We start from the raw sequence: 23,959 nt of genomic DNA, 5'->3' as shown, positions 1-23,959 counted from the left end.
AGAAAGACATGTTCAAATTATCTTGTGCAAAAATAATGATTTCGTAAGGTTACATTTGTTATTGTGTTCTTTTGAATGTTAGAAACACGTTTGTTTTATTGAGTGCAGTTGTTATCATTAACATTTATAAAATTTGATTTCGTAAAAAATTGTCATATTTATATTATTTGTTTATGTTACATATGTCAAAGTTCAATATGACATTCATAATTCATACAATGTTTATACATTATAAATATACAACTATACTGCCATTCATAAAATATTCATATATTATTCATACAATGTTCATATATGTACCATTTGTTTCTGTTACATATATCCAAGTTCAATATGGGATTCATAATTCATACAATGTATATACATTATATATATACATTGAACTTTACTATCATTCATAAAATGCTCATATAATATTCATACAATGTTCATATATATGCCATTTGTTTCTGTTACATATATCAAAGTTCAATACGACATTCATAATTTATACAAAATTTATACATTTTCATACAATGTTCATATATTTTTGCATATTGCAATCGAAATTTATACAAAAATCATACACATTTAATAAAGTGCAAATATCCATTCAAGCATACTACCATCAAATACAACGATTAATATATTATGACATATATAGTTAAATATATTTTATACAACATGCAGACATGAGTGTTACAAGATCTATACTGCTGGATTTTTGTGACAAGTCAAAATCATCTCTTGGTTTCACACACCAAGAAGACGAAGAAAAAGAAGAAGAATTGATGAATTATGTGATTCTTCACTCACTTCGTCTTGTTCTTCATTAACAACTGATTTTTTCAATTATGTCCGGGACAGAATTTTTTACTTTCCTCTTGTAACATTTTTTTTCAATTGCTTTCACTGTTGACACTGCTTTTCTTTTAGAAAGACTAGACCTTACTAGTTCATCATTCGACTTCTTCTCTAATTCCATCGCAGCTGTATAGCCTGAGATTTGCGATTGAATTTGAGTTATACATAGATCAAAAGATGGTATTTCAACCATGAAGTTACCGGTATAGTTTGTACCTATTATGAATCTCCTTAGGTTATTTGGTTTAGACATTGTATTCAACAACCCAGATCCTAAAAATTTATAGACAAATAAATATTAAAGAATTTGAGATAAACAAATATAAAACTTGAACAAAACCTGCATTATCTATACAACATAAATTTCTCCTAAAATCAAGCAACAACATATAAAAATTAAATAATTTGACAAAAGAATCAGAGAAAAATAAAACTTTAAGAAATAAACTTGTTTGATGATCTATACAACACGATTTTTTTCGAAAATCATGCAATATTGCGAATTTGATGATCGAAAAATAAAAAACCTAATTTTGTGAAAGATTGATAGAGATGTAGTTGAATAAGATTTTAAGCTTAATCTGATTTTGAGAATTAAGTTTAAAGCTTGAAAGGGTTTGTACTTGAAGATGACATTAAGCGTGCGAATATGTATGTTCAGATTTAATATGACAGAGAAATTAGGCTTGTTGTCTTTAATTAATTAATAGAGAGAGAAACGTGTGTTGCCTTTATCTGATTAATAGAGAGAGAAACGTGAAAAAAACGTGCGAAAATAATATGATAGAAAGAAAAGAGTGTAAATAGGGGAGAGGTTGAGTGTAATTGGGGAAAGATAAAGTATTGGCTGATATGGGGATGGGTAGTTATTGAGTAATTTTTTAAAAGGTAACTATATAATATGAAGTTTAATTAATATTTAATAAATAATAATTTATGATTTATATTATAAACTTTAAAAGATAATTAATTAATGGGATAATGTCCAAGTACCCCCTCAACCTATGCCCGAAATTTCAGAGACACACTTATACTATACTAAGGTCCTATTACCCCCCTGAACTTATTCTATTAATAATTTTTTACCCCATTTTAGCTTACGTGGCACTATCTTGTGGGCCCAACGATGGTTGATTTTTTTTCCAAACTAGTGCCACGTAGGCTAAAAAGGGGTAAAAAATTACATATAAAATAAGTTCAGGGGGGTAATAGGACCTTAGTATAGTATAAGTGTGTCTATGGGATTTCGGGCATAGGTTGAGGGTGTACTTGGGTATTTTCCCTTAATTAATCAGTAATAATTTAAAAGAATTTGTTGATAAAAGGTAAGTGGAATAAATGAAACTAATTATTTAAAATAAAATAATTATTAATTAAATAATAAAATAATTTTTTTTATTAATATATTATTAGTTAATATGCTATAACTTGATAATAATATGGGCAAAAGTATTCATTACCCCCCTGAACTTGAAGCTTTTTATTCGGTGTACACCTAAACTTTATTTTGTTTGAATTACCCCCCGGAACTTTTTTATTCATCCAACACGTGCACCTTTTTTGTTCACCTGGCGTAGAAATTTAAATCACACTCTACTAGGTGCGTGAGGGAGAGATTTTTTACAATAAAAAAATGTAAAATCTCTAATTTTTTCAATATTGATCGGCCGCAGATGACATCACGTCGTTGTCGTCGTCATCTTCGTCATTATCGAAGCCCAAGGGCCAGTTCTTCGGATAGCAGTGATGTTTCTAAATGTTGAAAATGGATAAAGATTTCGATTCAGCTGATTGAGCAAGGTGAGAGGAGATGGAGTGTTATGTGAGCTGGAAGAAACTGTGTTGTTTTGTAGCGGAAAGGAGGTTAGAGTGAAGAATTGATTTTGCATCAAAAAGAGAGATGAGAAGAGGAGATAAGGTGGTTGGTGGTAGAGATTTACGGCGACTGGGAAAGGAGTTGGAATATGATGTTTATTTTTTGCCATTTTAATTTATCTAGGTGGCGATTATTTATCCAAGTGGAAATCCACATCATCACTATTTTTGCCAGCTGACGCGCGTATGTAGGCACACTAGGAGCACCAAACAAAAAGGTGTACGTGATAGTGGAATAAACAAGTTTGAGGGGATAATTAAAACATAATATAGTTTAAGTGTACACCTAATAAAGAGCTTCAAGTTTACGGGGGTGAGAATACTTTAGCCTAATAATATGCTATAAATAGTTTATTTTTGAATATTTTTTAATTAAAATATTATTAATTTGATGTGTTATAAGATGATAATAATATGTTATAAGTAGTTTATTTTTAAAGAGTATGATTATAACTTGATATTTATTTTTTTTGAAATAGACAGATTAACAAAGACGTATAATTATAACTTGATATTTATTTTTTCTGAAATAAACAGATTAACAAAGACGTGTCTGCTTCAGTAGAACTTTCTCATATATAACTAGAGAATACCTATAAAATAAAATGTTTTTCAAAATCTTTCTTATTTACGTTACACTTTTTCCCTTCTTTCTTTTTTTCTTCAAGAAGGTGAAGGTGTAGATTAGCAAGCAACTTCAACTTAGTCCCATTTTAACAATTTTTTAGAAAACAAAAGGTAAGTGAATTTTCCTTTAGAATTTCAATTCCTTTTCACTATTTGTGGTTACTTACATTGATGATATTCTTCATTAACTTTTTAAACATATATATTTTATACTTGAACTATTACTTAAAATTAGAATCTTTAAATGTTAATTAAATTTCCCTATAAGTAGAATATTTACATTATGTTTTGGTGCATGAAATAAAAATAGAAAATGTGCTACTGTATCAACAAAAAGTTGTAGTTTTTTTTTTTTCGTTCAATTTTTCGGCCTGAAAAATTGAATCGCGCAGTTGCTCAAAAACAGTGAAGAGTCTGAATCTGAGTAGATTTCGAGAAAACTTGAAAATGTTGAAATTGGGCAAAGTTCAAAGAACGTGATAAGGAATTAGGGTTTCAAATAAAAACGATGAGACGAACATACCTGAAATTCTTCTGAAAATTGAATAATATGTATCTTGATTCGGTTGAACTTTTTGTGCTTAGAATTCGAAATTTTTTCATTGCCGCTGCTCCTCTGTTCTGTAATTCTAGCTTCAATAGCGGCGATGGCAGAGCTGAGATCAGTGGCTTTTGTTTTAAAAAAAAAATGGAAAACTGAAGGTCCTAGAGGTGATTTTAAGATTTTGAAAGAAGTGAAATGAGGTTTGATTGAAAAAAGAATTTGGAGAAAGCTGGAAAAAAATTGAAGATCATTTCATCACCACCTCAATACTAGTTAGAACTGTTTTGGTTGAAGAATTTAGAAATGGAGTTTGGAGATTGAACATTGAACAAGTTGTAGGATGATGCTTCGTTTCCTATAATAATGGAGCTTTTGGGGAAATTTGTTGGTTTATTTTGCTTTAGCTCTTGTTTGAGTTTATTTGATCATTCATCACGAAGGATTGAGATGGTGTTTTCATCAATATAGAGTTAGTCCTGATATTCATTCTCGTAATTCACTTTAAACTTGTTATATAATGTACAAATTTGGTTGAGTTGAGAGAAGGATCAAGAGCCCTTTGTATAGTTTCTAAAGTGTCTCTTCGTGACTTTGCCATAAATAAAGACTTATTTATCCCTCTCTACATTCAAATGTGTGAATCTGTGATGTATGTTTCTTCTAAGTGTATGCATTTAATATAGATAGACATTCGTATCTACGAATGAATCTAAGTATTGTTACGATATTAGTTATCTATGTACATTGCATGTGTATTAATCTCCCAAAAAGTCCCAAGTAAATGTGTAGCAGATATGCATAAATACATTCATATTTCATATAGTCATGAGTCATGACTGTCAAATTTTGCTAACAGATAATCACAAGAGTTTCAAAGTAGTTGCATTAAGCTTACTGTGTTTCCTTGACATTTGAAGAGGGGGCTCTTAGATTTGGTTCTTGATGAGACTTGTGCTATAACGTAACTCTGCTTTCCGTCGGTGTCCAGAATCCAGTACTTCCTCTAAAACAGTACTGACCCGTTCGTCTGTTTAATATCTCATTTTGGCATGTACAGAAGGCCTGCCTAAGTTGCTGCTAAAGGAGGAACTTGGACAACCATTTCACTCGACCCAAGCTTTCATTCACGCGTGATTCTGCTGCACTAGGTACCGGTATCCTATAAAACAGTGATCTCTTTATAGAAAAGTTTGAGTTCAAATTCTATTCTTCATAGCTTGAGGAACACTGGTATATACACTAGGAGATAAACTCATTCACTCTTGTTCTATCATGTTCTGATGAAGTATGACAAAAGCAAAAGAACTAGCGGATTCAGCCCTGACCAGTGAGAAGAAAAAGGAATGGTGTGAGTTCATCTATGAAGATCGCGGGAAATTGGTAATCCCAGTAGGACCCAGGTTTCAGGTTGATGTTCCAGATTGGGCGAACTCTCCGAATAAGGGAAGTCCAGTTGTAGCAGCAGATGTAGCATTAAGAGCTTCTACTCCATCGAAGAAGGAAATGGTACGCAAGTATAAAAAGGAGGAATCTGATACTTCAAAATGGCTTGGTACACTGGTATGGCCAAGAGCCGATAACCTAGAAAACAAGGAAGATAACGAGGAGCTTGTTGGGAAAGGGAGAAACGAACATTGTTCTTGTAGGTCCTCTGGATCTATCGGATGTGTCAAAAGACACGTTAAAGAAGAAAGCATGAAATTGAAGTCTGAACTGGAGACAGCCTTTAATGACTGGAAATTTGATGAAATGGGAGAAGAAGTTTCCAAGTTGTGGAACACTAAGGACCAAACAAAGTTCAGCTCCCTCGTTAAGACGGGTTTGTCTAAAGGCAAAAGTTTCATGAAACCAGCATTAGCATCTTTTCCTTCCAAGAATAGGCAAAGTATTGTCAACTATTACTTCAATGTTCACATTCCTCGCCGTATCAGATCAAATAGTATAACAATTAACACCGATGATGAAGAGGAGGAAGACGAAGAAGAGGAGGTCATTGCTCCCAAACATTCTCATAAAAGAAATCGAGCAAAAAAAGGTGCCTGTTCTTGTTCTAAATCTCTGAAGAGAAGGTACCTAAGTGGTCGACGATGACAACAGAAGTAACAATACACATTCTTATTAGTTGACAGACAAATGGAATATACAGAGAGAAATGTACTTTATCTCTCACTCCTGGGAGAATTTTAGGATGAGGGGTTCACATTTTGTACATTGGTTTTAAAGCCAAGAAAAGGTGACATTTTTTGGATATTGATGCAATGTATTGAGCCCTGATAGGCTAGCACAACAAAACTATATGAAGGAACAATATGGCTTCATACTTTGTCTGTTATTTCCCTTCAATATGCATGTTCGATTATTTTGAATCCTTTGATTCTGTGTGTAAGAATATTGTTGGCTAGGGTGTGTGAGAGTAATACAGAGATTATTTCTTCGTTTTAGTGTATTAAAACTAACATGCATTTCGTAATTCTAAAGAAATGTTTATTTACAAAATATTTTCAGCAATTGTGTCTTCTAACTATGTTTATGCGGATATCAGTACGTATTATTTTCTCTAATACCTTCCACCAAACAAACCCTTTGTCTGTAGGCTAGTTGCACACTTTGCGGCTTCCATTTGAAATTTTGTCTTTAATTTGAATTTACAAGTTTGTCAAGAATAAAGTTGGAACAAAAAAAAGGAATTGTGATAAGATTACCTTTAGCTTTTACGTCGATATCCTATGTAGATTGAAGGTATTTAATTATTTTCTTCTTTAAAAATAACAATTCATCACTTTCCTCTACTGGCAACCTTACTTGCAATCATCAAAGTAGTTAATTACTTGCAAGGAAGGAGAAGACGGGTTTGGAGGTAGACGTGGTGGCTGCGTAATTCCACAATATGGATAGGGTAAAGTGTACGCAAATCTTACTGACCATCTTAGAAGGTGTGTAAGTTAATGCATCGAATGTTAGATCTCTCCTCTTTCGGTGTCACCAAGGCATTTAAGAGTCAGAATAGGCGCCAAAAATTACGCCTTTCACAAGCAATTTGGCTTCAAAACAAACTTTTGGATCAATATTTGATGCTAAATGCATATAAAAGAAATTTGCTTCCAAGAATCTATTATAAACAGATGACCCTTTCAAACACTCATCCTTTAGCAACATTATTTCAGCACAAAAACATTCCGACCCCTACCCAACAGATTATAGAACTTACTGAAACTCCTCCAACTCCAAAATTCTACATTAAATGAATGGGATGGAACATCAAACAGACAAGGGGAAGACATGGACAGACAGATGCAGCACCTGGGAGAGTGAAGGGGATGAAGACCACTCGATGAAAAGGATTCATTTCGTTCAAACCCATAGGAGCAAAATTAATCATAAGGAAAAGAAAGCGGGTGGACCTGGTGAGAGGTGTTGTTAAAACAAGAAGAATCATGATCACTCCACTTCTCATCTCCTACCCTTAAGAAAAGAGCAACTTTTCAACAGCTCCATACTATATCTTCGAATTTCTTGAAATAATCTCTTCTAAGATTACTTGGAGGGAGGCTTAGCACAAGGTACTTGAAAGCAGCGTTTCTCTAGGATTCCAAAACAATGCAACTCGAGAAAATGAGAGCTGTATTTATCCTCATAAAACACGAAACATGGTCAATCACAAATAGCTATCACATAGAAACAAAGAAGCAGTAGATGCAACAAGTACCTTTCCTGTAACTGTTAAGGAATGGGACTTCGACATCAAGGTCAGCAACATCCAAAGCAGTTGATACTTAGATATTCCTAGGGTCTTACTTGGCCAAATCTTTTGAGACTCGACCCAAAGTACACTATCCACTAAGATGATGTTTTTTCTAAATCCCATTTTCAAACATTGGAACTATTAAGGGAAGATAATAACAAGGGAAAACAAAAGTAAAATATTTGAGCTAACCATTATAAAGAAAGCATTTTGATATTCAAATAACAAGGTATGCCGATACACAAAGATAAATTGTTTTTTTACAAAATCAGATACGAGGTAAACTACATGTAGTATCTTCCTTCCAGTTCAGTGCAAACCATTGCCAGTAGCGTGAAGGGGCTTTGTTAACTTGTTCTCAGTGAATCTACGGCTCCTAGAAGTCCTCAATGGCATCAAATAAAATGGCAACGTACCATTATCGATGTCATTTGAAGAGCATTTGACACTCTTGTTCCTCTCCAGCAGAAAAGCATCCCTGCCAAAGTTAGCAGACGCAGCACGTTCAGCAACTTTCTTCTTACTGTAATTTAGTTCAGTCATGTCACAAGAATTCCTAGGCTGATCGAAAGCACTGCTGCAGGAATTCCTAGCAGGAATGTAGGAGCTGCTGCAGGATTTTCTAGCCCCAACAATGCTGCTGCTTCGTGTGAGCCTCCATTGAGCAACCTCTTTTACATTATCATAACCCCTATCCCCTTGCTTCTTATTAGTATCAGTAACTGAACTGACAGTTTCTCCTTCTCCTTTTCGGGTTTCTCCCTTGTTATTATTGAGCTTTTGCTTGTTACCAAAGATATTGAACACCTCTCGCCAACGAGCAGGCTTCTTGGACCCCTTCTTCGTGCCACAACTATCAGCAACAATTCCATTCTTGGAAAACGATTCAAACTTGTTCAAATGATCATCTTTGATAGAATTCAAGCGCCAATCTTTCAATTCCTTCTCTGTAATAACCAACTTGACATGAGCAGGAGATGAATTTGACATATACTTGCCTTCGTTAACCTCCAAATCCAATGTCCTCTTGCCAAAACTCTGAACAGAACTCGACCTATCAAAACTACTTCCCCTTTGTGATGATGAAGAATCTGAATTGGACTGCCCTGATCCACCAGAACTACTCTCATCTTCTACTATAGCCTGCATTTGCCCATCAAGCGATGCTCGATGCCTATCAAACCCATTTCCATTCCCTAAAAGCACATTTTCGACAACTGATAACATTGGTGTTAGCCGTGGAATAGTCCTAGCTACCATATATCCATCCCAAGAAGCTCTAGGCTCATCAATTGAAATCCCGGGACCATCCAACGAGAATCGCCCTGCATCAACTGAAAATCGAGGTTCTGTATCACAAGATCTCCTCCCCGTTGCACATTCCCCAATCTCAGACCGACTATCCTTCGATTTATAACCTATCAACTTGCCATTTCCAGCTGAAAACCTATCATTGCCTTCAGCATTTCTGCTATTAAGCTTCTTTTCCCTCTGCTTTTGCCTCCATTTTTGCAATTTCTTGCTGAAGACTGAAGTTGCTTCCCTGAAATTCACCGCAATGTCTCTGAAGTCCCTGGATTTGTGATTTTTGGTGTGAAATTCGAGATCGATGAACTCTTTCATTGTCTTAAGCTCTCCATCTTGAGTATCTTCATCTATATCCTCTATTCTCACCAATGCATCAGCACGAACCCTAACTTCTTCACTCTCTTCATGCTCTACTATCGACTGACAAACATTATCAGACAAATTCGTCAACCCCAGGTTCTTCGATTCAACAGTGAAACCGGCATTGGATCCACCTGCCTCATCATCAACTCCAAAGAGATTTACAAGAGTATTCCTGGACGACCTATCATCACAAGATCTCCGACGTGGCTCCGACCAGCTACACGAACCTTCACACCTGACAGTAGAAACAGACCTACAACGCCGGAGATCCGGAGAAAACGACGATATAGCAGCTTTACTCCGGCTACATTCAAATCCGGGTTCGGGTCCGGGTCCATTATCAGCATATGGGTTTTCAAAAGAATTAGAGAATGTAGGAACAATAGAGAGTTCAGAATCAGCTGAAGTGTCAAGACCGGAGAGACGTTCACGCAGGCATGCGGCACAGATGCCGGTGACCGGCTCCGATGGGTGGCGGTGACAAGCTGAAAGACGGCGGGTTCGGGTGCGGGTGCGGTTTTGTGAAGTGGTACGAGTCATTGGAATGCGAGTGGGACAGCATAAGATGGGCTCATTTATGAATGGGAGTTGGGTTTTTCCGACAAGATGGACAGAAAAAATTCAGAGCATAAGGGATCCAAAGAGACTATAAGCAAAAGAACCCTTCATTAAACCCTTTATTGTCCCTTCTCTTTTAAGATTTTCTCTATTCATTAATTTACCTTTTATTTTGTCGTTCGATATTTCTACTAAAGCTTAATTAAATTTAAATTTGTATATAATTCACTTCAATAGTGTCGTTAAACATTGTTTGGCTTTTGAATTTTTTTGATGTAGTTATCCGCTTTAGATGTGGAGTGTCTGAAGTTAGGTGTGAAAAAATCAAATTTCAAACACAATACTTTTAAAGTTATATAGTTGAATTGCTGAAGTTCGAGTTATATATAATTAGACTTTCGTTATTTTATGTCTAAAATTTGTTTCAAACGCAATACTCTTAAAGTTATATATAGCTGAAATGTTGAAATTCGAGTCATTATATATGATTAGACTTTTGTTATTTTATGTCTAAAATTTGTTTCAAACACGATATTTTTAGGAGTCATTTGATAGAGTGTATTAATGTAGTGCAAAATAGACTATATTATTAATATTTGTATTAATTATACATAGATTATTTGTATTCATTGTTTGATTTGATACATTAAAAAAAATATAATGTATCGCATTAGAAAAATTATTTACAAAAATGTCATTCACTATTATGGTGGAAAAGATATAAAAATATATTGAGGAGCAATAATGCATGCATTAAAAACATTGCATCGCTAATACCTAAAAATCCATGGTATTAGCAATAAACACCTTAATGCACAATGTAAGCATTAGTTATACATAGGTTGAAAAATAGTATCAAACAAGGTACTAGTGATACACGAGGTTAATGAATGCATTTTTTTTAATACACTCTACCAAACAATCCCTTAAAGTTATATATAGTTGAAGTTCAAATTATATATGATTAGACTTTTGTTATTTTATGTCTAAACTTCATACACGTATAGATAAAGTTCAAGCATAAAAATATGGAGTGAGACAAAACTGATTAAAACTTTAGTCATATTTATATAAACTTTAATTATATGAAACTTCACATACATTACTTTAATTATATGAAACTTCACATACATTTGAAGTAAGAGTTTGTTAAGACTAATTAACTTTAATTATATGAAACTTCACATACATTTGAAGTTAGAGTTTGTTAAGTCTAATTAACTTTAGACATTGTATATTAAGGGATTTCGTATGAGGGATGAAAAAAATAGTGATGGGATAAAAAGATATTTTTTATTTGATTGTCATGTTTAAGACAATTTATTCCACCATTTATATCATAGTGATAGGATAAATTTTTCCATGATAGTTAATCACAAAATAATTGATCTCAAGGTAACTTATTTTCAACCTAACGATCCCTTGAAGTTAAATGAAAAAATATATATATTAAAAATATTAATTAAAAGCAAATACAAGATAAATGGCAACGTTAAAACCGATATTTATATACTTTCTTCTGAAAAAACTTGTATTTAGTGGTAAAATTTTCAGTTTATACCTTGGAGATTTTTAAATCAGGAATTTCTAATTAAAAATAAAAAAATATTTATCAGTTTATAATTTTGTTAATTTTTTCCCTTTTATTCGAGTAGTGTACTAAAAAATGAATAGTTAAATGTTGGGCCAACACAGGGGCATGTACTATGCAACAATTAATTATTTTTCACTCAGGTATCAGTTAACGTCTAGTGTAACGTTTTTACTATGAAGATGCCATGATTCTTAAGACCTCTAAAGCTGTGCACAAATTAGATTCACAAATATATGTTGGCATATGGGCCTAAAAGTCTCAAGTCCACGTGCCAAAGAAAGAGCATAAATAACCCTAGGAAACAAGGTCAATGTTAAATTTGGCGGGTGGTAAAAATTATTCTAAATATTATTTATCGAATAAATTATATAAAAAAAATTTATCTATTAAGTTAAAGATTCTATTTTAATGATGTTAAAGTATATAAGTAACTTTTATTCATGTACGTAACTTTAAAGTATTTTCTAAATGCAATTTATAAACTAAAATATTGAATACTAGTAATAAGATACAAATAATACTATAGAATAGTAATATACTATTGGATAAGATCATAAAATACTTTCATCTTCATAAAAACAAAATATAACAAATCAAGCTAAATAAGAAACTAATATACTATTAATAAGGACTAAAGGTTAATCTCCTTCATCTCCCTCTCTAAACTATCACCACACTAGATTATCTTATTAGTAACTTTTTATATAAATACTCTGACATTTATGTTCTATTATTTAAATTAAGGGTCATGTCCTAATACATTAAAATAATTCTTCGACTAGTTTTAACTTTCGTAATATTTACTATTATCAATCTCTCACATTTCTAATCAATTTATTTGATCACCTTTTTTTATGTATTTAAAATAATATATTTTATTTTTCACGTCTTATCGAAATTATTTCCATCTTACATGTTATATTAAAACAAAACGTTATGGAGTCGTCAATATATTTGGTTTGTTCATCCGTTTCCTTCACGTTAAACCTGCTAGCTCAAGAGGCACAAAGTTCCCATCCAAATCTCTACACACTCATCACTCGTTACCCATTTTTTTTTTTCATCTTCTTCGATTAGCAATTTACGATCATCTTATCCCTCAAAATACCCAAATTACGCTTGTAAAATCAAGGGAAATTGCCAAAATTCTGTTCCAGAACAAGAAGAGGAAAGCAAATGGAGAAAGCTAAAGCTTTTCTTGAATTAACCCAGGGAGAATCGGACCGGGTTTCGTCTCTTGCTTTTCCTCCTCATCGGCTCGGTACCGAGTGTAGCTTCTATGAGTACTATTCTCTCAGAGGGATCCGGGTTGACCGAATTGAACCGGGTCAACTTTTTTGCACCTTCAAAGTTCCTCCTCGTCTCACTGTAAGACAAACCCCTAATTGTGCCCCCTTTTTTCCCAGTTTGTGTTATGTGTTTGCCATTTTGATTCTTGAATGTTGTGATAGTTGTATAGAAATATATTTATCACAAAGTAAGGATTGAAGAGTGTATCTGAAAATTAAAGGGGTTGGTTGATATAAAAGCATTACATAAAAGTTTAGGATTTGAATATTGGGATATATGCAGATGAAGTTTTAAAATCAAGTAGACTGTTTTCTTGTATTTTCTATTGGATTGTTGCTTGGAATGAAAGTTTTTTTTTTGGTCTATCTTTTTAGGATAGAGAAGGGAAACTAGCATCTGGTGCCATTGCTAATCTAGTTGATGAAGTTGGGGGTGCGGTAGTCTACGTGGAGGGTCTCCCCATGAATGTATCAGTGGACATGTCGATTTCATTTCTTTCAAGTGCAAAGGCTGGTGTAAGTGCTCCTCATTTTTCCTATCTTTTCAATGATTTCATTATTGGTTCATGAATTTTGTCAGATGTCTGCACCTTTTAGTATGCTCATGATGTATTTTAGAATAACAAGGAAAGAAAAAACAATAAGAGGAAATCACCGAAGAAAAGAATGAAATGCATAAAGAGGAAGATAGACAGGTTCCACATTCATCACTCACAAATAGCTGAATTATAAAAATAATGAGCTGCGTACCCTACACTACACCTGCTTACAAACTAGCTGACTTTTCAAATGATTATCAGTAGCTAGTTTTGCCTTTTCAGTTTGTCCGTCAGTGATGAATATCCCCTCTTTAAGAAACAATATACTACTATATGGTATGCAACATTATAGATGGAAAATAGGTAAATCAAGTACATCCTTAAGACCAGGTTATGTGTACTAACTTTAACCGTTCTTAAGTACAAAAAAACTCTTCTCCTTGCATTGTTACTGTAATGCAGAGTATCTTTGATCGCATGTCAATTGGAAATGGTCATGTCCATTGATACCTTATTAGGCACTAATGAAAATTTTAATTGCTTCACCACATGTAGACTAACAAAATTGTGTATAATCCCACTGTCCACCAATATAACCAGAGCGTTTTGTTGATCGAGTCCTGAGTTCTGATTATTCTAGGGAGTCTGCAGACTCTATCGAGTACTGCCACTTCTGTGTCCCTATGTCCTGGACTCCTTGCCCCAAAACTTGTTCATCATCCTTCCAAACCTCTTCATCCTCCTTAATCCCTCAGTTCCTTCTTGGCTAACATAGCATCCAATTTCTTTGGTTGGCAATTATGTCTTCAGTAACTAACATGCAATTAACATATTGGTTCTGTTCTTTAGAGACTCCTCGGTGGAATTTTATTGGTTAGACTAGCTTGGGAGTTTGAAGATATGAAGGTTTAGGCAGTGTTGTAAGGCTTGGTTTGCTGGGCAGAGCTTTGGGTATATGACAGGAGCTCTTTGTTGTATAAGAGTGTTTAGACATGGCATCAATGGATACCTTATATAATTTCGTTTTTTTTTACTGGCATCAATACTGGGTTCAATATTTTTCCAATGCAATTTAAGGTTAAGTTGGATAAAGCAAGACCCCATTTGAGATTCGTTCAAAGTGAGTTACCTGCAATAGAGATCACAGCCGAAGGCTGTCCATGAGAGACTGCTCTTCTATGATTCACCAGCTATCCATCAAAACATTGCCTCAGTTTTCTTGAGTTCATCAAGGATATGCATCAACACAAAATCATTTCTTTTGCAATCACGTACAGTACAAACTCCAATGAAACGGTCAGATTTCTAATATTCATCCTAGGTTTGGTCCGTTGGTGCCATAAAACTTGGATATTTTTTTAACTTTGGCTTGTAGTAAAGTAAGAACTTGTCTGTGTTTGGATAAGTAGAGGAAATGGAGGCATTGTTTGGTTGGTTATTTGGAAAGCCGAGTTAGTCAAGAAATGTGATGGTAAGAACTTGACAGCATATACATGAGAGATTGGATGTGAGATGTGTGGAGGTATCTTATATTGGCATGAGGAATATAATTGTTTCTGCAAAGCAATATAGGGGATAGGGCCACCACATTTTCAGTGGACAGCGAGGATTGAGTGATTAGCAATGGCTCATGAGGTGGCTTTTAAAATAATTAAATTGTTGCCATCTGAGTAATGCTTGATCGAGTAAATAGAACATCTTTTGTGGTCCTTCCCTAGCTAATGTTTTTCAGCCTTGCCTACTGTATATGCATTTTGTTTATGCATAAATATACTCTCAATTTTTACCTTTATGTATGTATTTTAATCCTTATAAGAGGTGCATTTTGTTGTTGGATCACCTCTATATCCCCATTCTTTATAAAACTGTTTGCCTGTACAAGTCAATACTGCACTGACCTTTGAGAGTAGAATATATTTTTAAAACACAGGCTAATTTGAGAATGGAACCAAGTTGCTTGCCTCTCCTGCACGAGTGTCCATCAGTTAGTAGGTAGTGATGTACTTCACTTATTGCTGCTTATCCACCCAACGTGAGTTGATAGTTCCTCACATCTTTCTTCGTAAGCCAATACCATGAATTAATCTAGAAGACTTCAGATAGGTTGCATCACGTCACGTATTTTCCCCTTATTCTCTTCATCCTAGCAGTTCAGTAAGTTTGGGTCTGAACCAACCCAAAGTGGTTTATCCTGCCTCTGATCACTCCCATCTTTCAAATTCAAAAGTTCTTTCTTTTTATCATCTTTTTAAATGTGCACTCAACCTCTACTTATGGATTACGTCTTGGTGTTGGATATTTGCAGGATGAGTTGGAGGTTATTGGTAGAGTCTTGGGTCAGAAAGGAGGATATTCCGGGACAAGTGTACTTGTGAAAAATAAAACAACGGGGGAGCTCATTGCTGAAGGGCGGCATTCATTATTCGGTAAACATGCTAGTAAAATGTGAAGTGTATTTCTCTGGACCAAGATGCCTGTTTGAAGATGTACTTCAGTTTCCAGCTTCTGGTCTAGACGTATGTTTCGTTCGAACATTTATTGAGCAGCATTATACTTGTGAGGAACAAGTCCAATGTAAATATTTGCTTGTTAATGGAGGCATTTGGTGCTGATTACCATTGCATTTATTATAACTTCATGTATACTGGACATATATTGAGTTTAGGATTGAAGCATAGTTGATTGATATAAGATTTTATCAACAGTGAGATAAACGCTCAAACATATATTTTGCAGGAATTGCAATTGCCATATTATTCATCAAATGTGTAGTACTCGTATATCACATTCCTACTGTTTTCTATATACATTTGTGGAAAAATAATATAATCCAGGCCAATTTTTACCCAATTCAGATTATATTTATCATATATCAATGTAAGGCACTAAAATAAAATTGTTGGGTTCGAAGGATCAACTCGCCCCCTCTTTCAGTTAACAATTTTTTTTAAAATATTGAAATTAACTATTTGTGTGACTACTGAAAAATTATTTTATTTGTTTATCTATTTTTCATTAGAAATGATTTTTAAAAATCATTCATGAGAAAAGCCCAAAAAGTGTAATTATATTTTGAAGCTTGAGGAGAGAGAAATAATGGAGAAATCAAAAGCTTTCCTTGAACTGACCCAGGAAGAATCGGACCGGGTTTCCTCACTTGATTTCCTTCCTATCCCAACTGGCGCGGAGTTTAGTCTCTACGAGTGTTATGCCCTCAGAGGTATCCGAGTTGATAGGCTTGAATCCGATCGTGTCTTTTGCACATTCAAAGTTCCTCCTCGACTCACGGTATCAAAATCCCTCTTCTTCTTTTTTTTTCTACTCGAGTTTCTATTGCATGGAGATTAGAGCTTGTTTGATGTGAATTGGCAGAACAGAGAAGGAAAATTAGCAGCTGGTGCTATAGCCAATCTTATTGACGCTGTTGGGGCTGGATGTGTCAATATTGGGGGTCACCCAGTGAATGTATCCGTAGACATGTCGATTTCATTTCATTCAAGTGCGAAGATTGATGTAAGTATATCCCTAATTCTTCCCATTCAATTGAGTTCATTACTGGTTTATGAATTTTCTGAAAATACTTAAAATCAGGATGAGGAACGAGAAAAAGAAAGAAATAGTCATTGATTCAACTCCTCAGGATTTGCTGGTTTGATAGGTTCAACGCACTTGTTTACTCTTTTCAGTCTACACACCGCCTATATGTTTCGAGTATGGAGTAAAACTTAACCTTTAGCTATGCCAATTATTTGATGAAATTCATGGATATATTATCGAAACTTGAATTGGATTGGAAGATGTTGCAGTTAGTTTCGGTACACCAAACTCTTTCATTTGCACCTTCTTCACAGTCCTACACTCATTTTATTCAATAGAAGATTCTTGCTTTTGAACCTTTAAGATGTGGCCAGCGTTCTTGAATGTCCTTCAGTAAAGAAGAGTAATCAGACATTTTATTAGCTTATTTACCAAAGAATGTGCATTTGCCTATTACTGATGGATTACAGACTTTGTTATATGCATTTTTCTTGGGATATTTGCAGGATGAGTTGGAGATCATCGGTCAAGTCTTGGGTAAGAAAGGAGGTTATTCTGGAACAAGTGTACTTGTGAAAAATAAAGCTACTGGGGAGCTAATTGCTGAGGGGCGGCATTCATTATTTGGTAAATATGCTAGTAAAATGTGACGAAATATTTATCTAGACCAAAATGCCTCTTTGGTTCTTCTTTCATCAGATAGTTTTCAGATAACATGTATTGAGCAGCATTGTGCCCCTGAGAAACAGTGCAATGTAAACATAGGCTCATCAATGGAGGTGGATATGTTTTGCTTAGAGTTCCATTATTCTTTTGATGATTATGTATGTGTAATGGTTTTTATATATATAATCCTCTTGGACTCTGTAACTCCATTTAAACTAGAGAAACAACACATAATCAAGGCTATAGCATTTAAAGCTGTGCAAATTACTACTAGTTCAAGGCTGCAAAAGTCATGCACCGCATGTAGCAACAGGAGAACTCACAAGTGATGACCCATGAAATCCTATGTTATACACACCCAACATATAAAAGCCAATAGAAAGCAATGAAGAAATTGAGAGATTTCCATAGTCAATACGCTGTATTACCTCTGCATCAAATTACAAACACAATAGTACAGCTAGATCTCATTTCCACCAGTCACATAAGCTGGAAAGCAGATATGTTATCTTGAGAAATTCTACTTGAATGACCAATCTAATACAACTTTAAACTCTTTGCAACAGAGAGTGACAGACTAGACCTTCCTAGTAGTGTAGTCCTTTCATGATGAAGGTGAAGACCTAGGTGTAACAGACCTTGAAACAAATCTGGAAGATGCACTAACACTGCGACTCTTCTTAGAGCTTTTCTTCTGATTAGGAGAGTAACTGCTACGAGAGCAGCTGCTCCTGGAAACGCTTCTTGAATAGCTCCTCTTTGACCACCTAGGTGATACACTGCGCGAGTAGCTTCTCCGATACCGAGGAGAAATGCTCCGAGAAATGGAACGATATCGGTTCCTTCGATAATAGTAACTGTTGTTCGGAGAGTAGTCGCGATAGCGGCTCATTCTGTTGTCACGAACATCTGGAGAGTCTGAAAGATCATGGCTTTCAGGAGAGTAGTCACGGTAGCGGCTTCTTCTATAGTAACGGTCATCTGGAGAATAGGAACGATCACGCCGATGATTGTCGGGAGAATAGTCATGGTAACGGCTCCTTCTGTAATAACAGTCATCTGGAGAGTAGGACCGATCACGCCCATTATATGGGGATAAAGATCGAGAGTAAGATCTTCCACGACTATAGTAAGGAGAATAAGGTGATTCTGAGTAGCAGTGGTGCCGACTGTAATACGATGAGTGAGATCTCTGGCGTCCTCTGTAATAAGAGTATGATCTATGCTCTTGTCGGTAATATGGAGAGTAAGACCTGCTCCTGCTCCTGTAGCTTTCAGATGAGTAACAAGGAGAGTGATTCCTTGAATAATGAGGATAAGTTCGTGATTCACGACGAACTACATTTACAAGGTGGAAATTAGAAGACATCACAGACAAATAACCCAGGTCAATTATTGCTTAGGAAAGGATACAATATCATACCGCGAACAGTTCTAAGCCCCAAATATTTTCCTGGAGTAGGTGTTCTACCTCTTCTCCTCCTGGCCTGCATAGGATACAATTGTCAGACAGCAAATCTAGACTCTGGCAGGTTGATGCAATATAACAATATCACGATATAAGTAACCAATAGAAAATGAACAATAGCAACAAGGGCGCAGCTGAATAAAGAAAAATGAAGGCTACAACCCTCTGGTTGACAGTCTGTTTGCTTGATGTGTTTTGATTTGTTATTTGGACTTTGGTGAAGAGCTGCTACACACAGCTACCTTGCTGCCAAAGAAACTCAGGCGAAACAAGCAAACAACTTTCAAACTGATCAAATTACTGAAGCAAATATAAGATATTGATACAACTGAGAGCTGATACCAGCGAAAATTGCAAACATAAGATTCAACAAAACTGAGCAAATATTCAATAAATTCTACCTTCTCCACGGTGATAACTCTGCCTTCAAGTATTGAGCGATTCAGAGACTTGATGCAGCGATCAGCCTCCTCAACGCTGGACATCGTCACGAAACCAAACCCACGAGATTCGTGGGTCCATGGGTCTAAAACAAGACGAACATCTTCAACCTAACCAGAGAAAAAAGCATTTAATGAGGTTGATATCCTCGACAATGTGAACGCACATGGGAGCAAATCCTACGGAGTTCTTTTCTTTTGAATAAAGTGCAAAAGACCTAAATGAACTGACTACAGAGAACGGGAAGGCAATCTGAAGAAGCAACAAACATACCTTCCCCTCAGCAGAAAAATGCTTCTCAATATCTCGCTCCTTAACGCGGGTTGAGAGACCAGTCACATACAAATTGTTCCCTGGGTTCTCAACATCACTTGAATCACAGCTCCTGCCATTATAATAAAGTTAAATAACATGAACTCTAATTACCACCATATTAATAGAACATTGCCAACATGTACCTTGACCGACTCCTTGAAACACATCTGGACCTTGAGACAGACTTGCTATATCGATCGTATGAAGGTGAGCGAGAATACCTGCAATATAAATGTCATATTGAACATGACTAGGAATAATGACCATATAAAACCCATATTAAGACCAACAATACCTTGACCTCCTGGAGTACGACATCTGCAGTTAACATCAAACAGAATGGTAAGCTTAGGCTAATAATATTGAGAAGAAAGACGATAAAACAGGGTGTTTTATCACAAACCCAGCAGATATATAGTAAGTAAAACCATCAAATCAAGATCACTGATTTGTCAAACAATACAAAACTAACCGATGCAGACAATATAATTCCTCTAAATCGACTCTGCCTCACTCTGTCTACTCCGTTTCAATAACGGAACATCAATTTATCTTTTGATTTAAATTAAAGGTTTCCTAATTCCCATCTTATATTCTCCTCTATTACTTTACCTTTTAGCTTCTAGAATCCCAGCAATCATAAAAGTAGAAAGTAAAGTTCTCCTTGGTGATTAAAGGATAACAAACTATGCGATAGGATCATAGTTTGAAATTTGTCAAACCAAGCAGACAACAACAATTAGCTACTGATAAAAATAGAGGCGGATCAAGTACTTAAAACTTTTATATAAGGATAATAGAACTGAACCAATTCCACTTTTATGCTTTAATTCTGACTTTAAATCTATAACACTGGTAACGCTTTACACATCTATATATATTTATGCTCCCGTGGATGTACTGGAATTCAAAAGGATCAGTGTGAAAAGCATTAATTGCTATATGTCAAAACAACAAAATCACAAATCAACTCAAAGACAAAAATACACAATAAACCAAAAATCGACCGAGACTGTTTAGTTCTCTATGTTCTGGGCAAAAAATGAACGGAAGAATCATCTAATCCGCTTAGGTAATAGAAAATTCAATTTGAATCAAACGTTGATGCCGATCACAAACGCAAATGACATACAATCTCATCAGCTTTTTAGCTAATTCGTATCGAAGAAAGGAATTAAGAGATGGAAAAAGAAGACTCACCGTGAAGAGATTATGGTAGCGTAGGATCGAAATACTTCTCTTTCTCTCTCTAATTTGCGAAGGCTCTCGAAATAAAATGACTCGGTTGGGAAAGGCTTTCTACTATATACCTGTAGCGTAAAGAAGTTTCTAGATGAGGGACACGAAATCCTTTTTGATTGGACTTGAATTTGTCACATTATTCTACCAAACCAAAAAAAAAAAAAATTGTTTCTATCCATATTTAAATGGAGAAATTTTCGTATATAGTCATTTAAAATAGCTAATTACTCTCTATAACTATAGTTTAATAATTATAATTCGTAACTATGTGTTATATGGAGGAGAGAAACAAGCGAGACCGGAGGAGAGAAACAAGCGAGACCGGGAGAGAGTGAGAGAAAGGTGAAATATACATGTATATCATTTAGTAATTGTATATTATACATATGTATTTGTATATATGGCAAAGTGAGAGAATGAGAAGAAAGAGAGAAGCGAGCGAGACTAGGAGAGGAAGGAGAGAGGCGAGCGAGACAGGGCAGAGAGTGGGAGAGAGGTGAATTGTATGTGTGTGTAAATGTATGCTATACATATACATTTGTATATAGGGCAAGCGAGATTGGAAAAGGGAGGAGAGAGGTGAGGGAGATTGGGAGAGTGAGGAGAGAGGCGAGCGAGAGGGGAGAGAGGTGAATTGTATATATATAGGTTGAATAATTATATATTATACATATGTATTTGTATATTCTGGCGAATTATACATATACAAACGTGACTATTATACAAACTCAAAATTAGTTCACGTAATTAATGTATAATATTAATTACGAGTGATAATTATAGTAAATTATAACTATGATAAGTAATTTTAATAGTATAAATCTATTTTGTTGCGTAATTTTTTCTATTTGAATATGAGAGATTAAAACCCAAGGCCTTTCTCGAAGCAGGCCCAATTGATTTATGGGCTCAAGTAGCCCAAAATCAAAATAATGGCGGGAACTTATTTTATTTTCTGACAATTCATTTCCCGCCAATAGGGAGCCCTATATTCTCGAGCACACTTTTCCAGCAGCTATATAAACCCTAACCCCATTACTCCACTCATTTTCGCTCTATTTTTCATTCAGACACCTCTGTTTTCCCTCCTTCCCCATTTCAAAACCCTAACCCTAGTTTCCCGCAGAGGACAAAATGTTGGAACTACGTCTTGTTCAGGGAAGTCTGCTGAAGAAAGTTCTAGAATCGATTAAGGATCTGGTGAACGATGCGAACTTTGATTGTTCCGCCACTGGATTCTCTCTGCAAGCCATGGACTCCAGTCACGTGGCTCTGGTGGCGCTGCTGCTCCGATCTGAGGGTTTTGAGCACTATCGTTGTGACCGGAACATTTCAATGGGCATGAACCTTACTAACATGGCGAAAATGCTCAAATGTGCTGGAAATGATGACATCATCACCATCAAGGCTGACGATGGCAGTGACACCGTCACTTTCATGTTTGAAAGCCCCAGTAAGTTCCGAAGCTAGTTTATGTGTTTCCATAATTATAAATAGGATCTAGAGACTATAACATCTGCTATATATATTGTTGAAATTGATACCTCCTGGTCCCAAAATATTGACACTTTTTTGCTTTTGATTACTTATTAAACATGTCAAATGTGAGGAAAATTGAAGCGAACAGTAATTTGTAGTTTGGAATCGTGTTTGATTCTAAATTATGAATTTTAGAAATGATTACTTCACTGTCTATAGATCGATAGAATAATTTAAACTAGCTTGATTTTGCTTGAAATTGGTATAATTGGGACTGAGTCGTGTCTTTTATGATAGATTTATTGATTTTATTTTGATTATGGATTCAGTCTCTCTGTTACTATGGTCTAGTTTTAACTTATTTGCATAACTATTATGTATTGCAGCCCAAGACAAGATTGCTGATTTTGAGATGAAGCTAATGGACATTGACAGTGAGCATCTTGGGATTCCTGAAGCAGAGTACCATGCTATTGTTAGAATGCCTTCTGCTGAGTTTGGTAGAATTTGCAAAGACCTTAGCAGCATTGGAGATACAGGTGCAATTTGCCTCATGATAACTGTGGCTTTAGTAAAGTTTCTAATGGTGATTATATATTAACTTCTGTTTCAACTGATTGTTGCAGTTGTTATTTCGGTGACTAAGGAAGGTGTGAAATTCTCAACCAGAGGTGACATTGGTACTGCTAATATTGTTTGCAGGCAAAATACAACTGTTGACAAGGTAGATTGTTTTTGCTTGATGTGCTCATTGTTCTTGATTAATTCTTGTGTCTGATGTATGACTTTTGTTTTAAATTGGCAGCCTGAAGAAGCCACTGTTATAGAGATGAATGAACCAGTGTCATTGACATTTGCCCTAAGATACTTGAACTCCTTTACAAAAGCATCTCCATTGTCGAACACAGTGACCATCAGCTTGTCTTCAGAGCTTCCTGTTGTTGTTGAGTACAAGATTGCTGAGATGGGTTATGTAAGGTATTACCTGGCACCTAAGATAGAAGAGGATGAAGAGGAAACCAAGCCTTGATTTTATGTTTTTGTTTTCTTATGGTGTAAGCTCATTTGAGTCTTTCAGGCAAGCAATATGTAGCTTTAGCTTAGACTGGCAAGACAAATTTTCAAATTTGTGTCTAATGAAATCATGTATTTTCCTCTTTTGGGGGTTTTCCTTCTCTTATCTGCATGTGATGTTAGAATGCCTTGTAGTTGAATTTACATAAAGCATTTTGTATTTTTAATGCTGCTCTGCAAGAGTGGAGGAATTTTGGTTATGCAATTGTATACACGAAATTGGCATCAACACTATTGGGGATTTGAAATGCTTAGTTGCTGTTAAATAGTAGATTTGTGAATTTATACCTGGCTAATCCTAAGCTCACTGCCTTACCGCAGGGGGGGAGTACACTTAACCATTCTTATACTCTTTGTTCTATAATAAAGATGAAATATTTGGCTAACAAGTTATTTTGAATAATGACCATCTTTATGAAATTTTACCTGCATTGGTCTCACATTTCATGTGTTAC

General features: G+C 35.2%; 6 protein-coding genes and 1 long non-coding RNA gene across 9 annotated transcripts; 4 read left to right on the top strand and 3 right to left on the bottom strand.

Annotated features, from left to right (window-relative positions):
• Positions 1 to 846: 846 nt before the first annotated feature.
• LOC112941721 (uncharacterized) lies at positions 847 to 4,006 on the bottom strand. Its single transcript, XR_003247287.2, has 3 exons — positions 3,869 to 4,006; positions 1,060 to 1,116; positions 847 to 978 (listed from the first exon to the last, which is right to left on the bottom strand). It is a non-coding gene; the product is annotated as an uncharacterized lncRNA (long non-coding RNA).
• LOC101248587 (AT-rich interactive domain-containing protein 2-like) lies at positions 3,326 to 6,263 on the top strand. 3 transcript variants are annotated; one of them, XM_069298851.1, is made up of 3 exons: positions 3,326 to 3,456; positions 4,947 to 5,037; positions 5,176 to 6,263. In XM_069298851.1, exon 3 carries the CDS (start codon positions 5,177 to 5,179, stop codon positions 5,978 to 5,980), a length of 804 nt encoding a protein of 267 aa, XP_069154952.1. In that variant the 5' UTR covers positions 3,326 to 3,456; positions 4,947 to 5,037; position 5,176; the 3' UTR covers positions 5,981 to 6,263. The 3 variants fall into 3 exon arrangements, with proteins under 3 accessions (XP_069154952.1, XP_069154951.1, XP_025887540.1); XM_026031755.2 differs by lacking the exon at positions 3,326 to 3,456 and adding an exon at positions 3,689 to 4,358; XM_069298850.1 differs by having other exon boundaries at positions 3,327 to 3,456; positions 4,947 to 6,263.
• Positions 6,264 to 7,825: 1,562 nt separating this feature from the next.
• On the bottom strand, positions 7,826 to 10,180 carry LOC101261240 (protein OCTOPUS-like). The gene has a single exon (XM_004241133.5). The coding sequence runs from the start codon at positions 9,840 to 9,842 to the stop codon at positions 7,941 to 7,943; it is 1,902 nt and encodes a 633-aa protein (XP_004241181.1). The 5' UTR covers positions 9,843 to 10,180; the 3' UTR covers positions 7,826 to 7,940.
• A 2,197-nt stretch (positions 10,181 to 12,377) lies between these two features.
• On the top strand, positions 12,378 to 16,047 carry LOC101262123 (uncharacterized). Its single transcript, XM_004241136.5, has 3 exons — positions 12,378 to 12,822; positions 13,119 to 13,259; positions 15,588 to 16,047. Exons 1-3 carry the CDS (start codon positions 12,631 to 12,633, stop codon positions 15,729 to 15,731), a joined length of 477 nt encoding a protein of 158 aa, XP_004241184.1. The 5' UTR covers positions 12,378 to 12,630; the 3' UTR covers positions 15,732 to 16,047.
• A 122-nt stretch (positions 16,048 to 16,169) lies between these two features.
• Positions 16,170 to 17,689, top strand: LOC101261827 (uncharacterized). The gene is made up of 3 exons (XM_004241135.4): positions 16,170 to 16,570; positions 16,655 to 16,795; positions 17,326 to 17,689. The coding sequence occupies exons 1-3, from the start codon at positions 16,379 to 16,381 to the stop codon at positions 17,467 to 17,469; spliced, it is 477 nt and encodes a 158-aa protein (XP_004241183.1). The 5' UTR covers positions 16,170 to 16,378; the 3' UTR covers positions 17,470 to 17,689.
• A 198-nt stretch (positions 17,690 to 17,887) lies between these two features.
• On the bottom strand, positions 17,888 to 21,032 carry LOC101261529 (serine/arginine-rich splicing factor SR45a). The gene is made up of 7 exons (XM_004241134.5): positions 20,910 to 21,032; positions 20,005 to 20,027; positions 19,853 to 19,930; positions 19,668 to 19,779; positions 19,355 to 19,504; positions 18,909 to 18,972; positions 17,888 to 18,823 (listed from the first exon to the last, which is right to left on the bottom strand). The coding sequence occupies exons 2-7, from the start codon at positions 20,025 to 20,027 to the stop codon at positions 18,090 to 18,092; spliced, it is 1,161 nt and encodes a 386-aa protein (XP_004241182.1). The 5' UTR covers positions 20,910 to 21,032; the 3' UTR covers positions 17,888 to 18,089.
• Positions 21,033 to 22,085: 1,053 nt separating this feature from the next.
• On the top strand, positions 22,086 to 23,460 carry PCNA (proliferating cell nuclear antigen). The gene is made up of 4 exons (NM_001247915.1): positions 22,086 to 22,404; positions 22,817 to 22,969; positions 23,057 to 23,154; positions 23,236 to 23,460. The coding sequence occupies exons 1-4, from the start codon at positions 22,086 to 22,088 to the stop codon at positions 23,458 to 23,460; spliced, it is 795 nt and encodes a 264-aa protein (NP_001234844.1).
• Positions 23,461 to 23,959: the final 499 nt, after the last annotated feature.

This window comes from Solanum lycopersicum, chromosome 6 (genome assembly GCF_036512215.1).
Source record: "Solanum lycopersicum chromosome 6, SLM_r2.1".
Classification (NCBI taxonomy): Eukaryota; Viridiplantae; Streptophyta; class Magnoliopsida; order Solanales; family Solanaceae; genus Solanum; species Solanum lycopersicum.
This window is presented reverse-complemented; position numbering and strand designations above follow the sequence as displayed.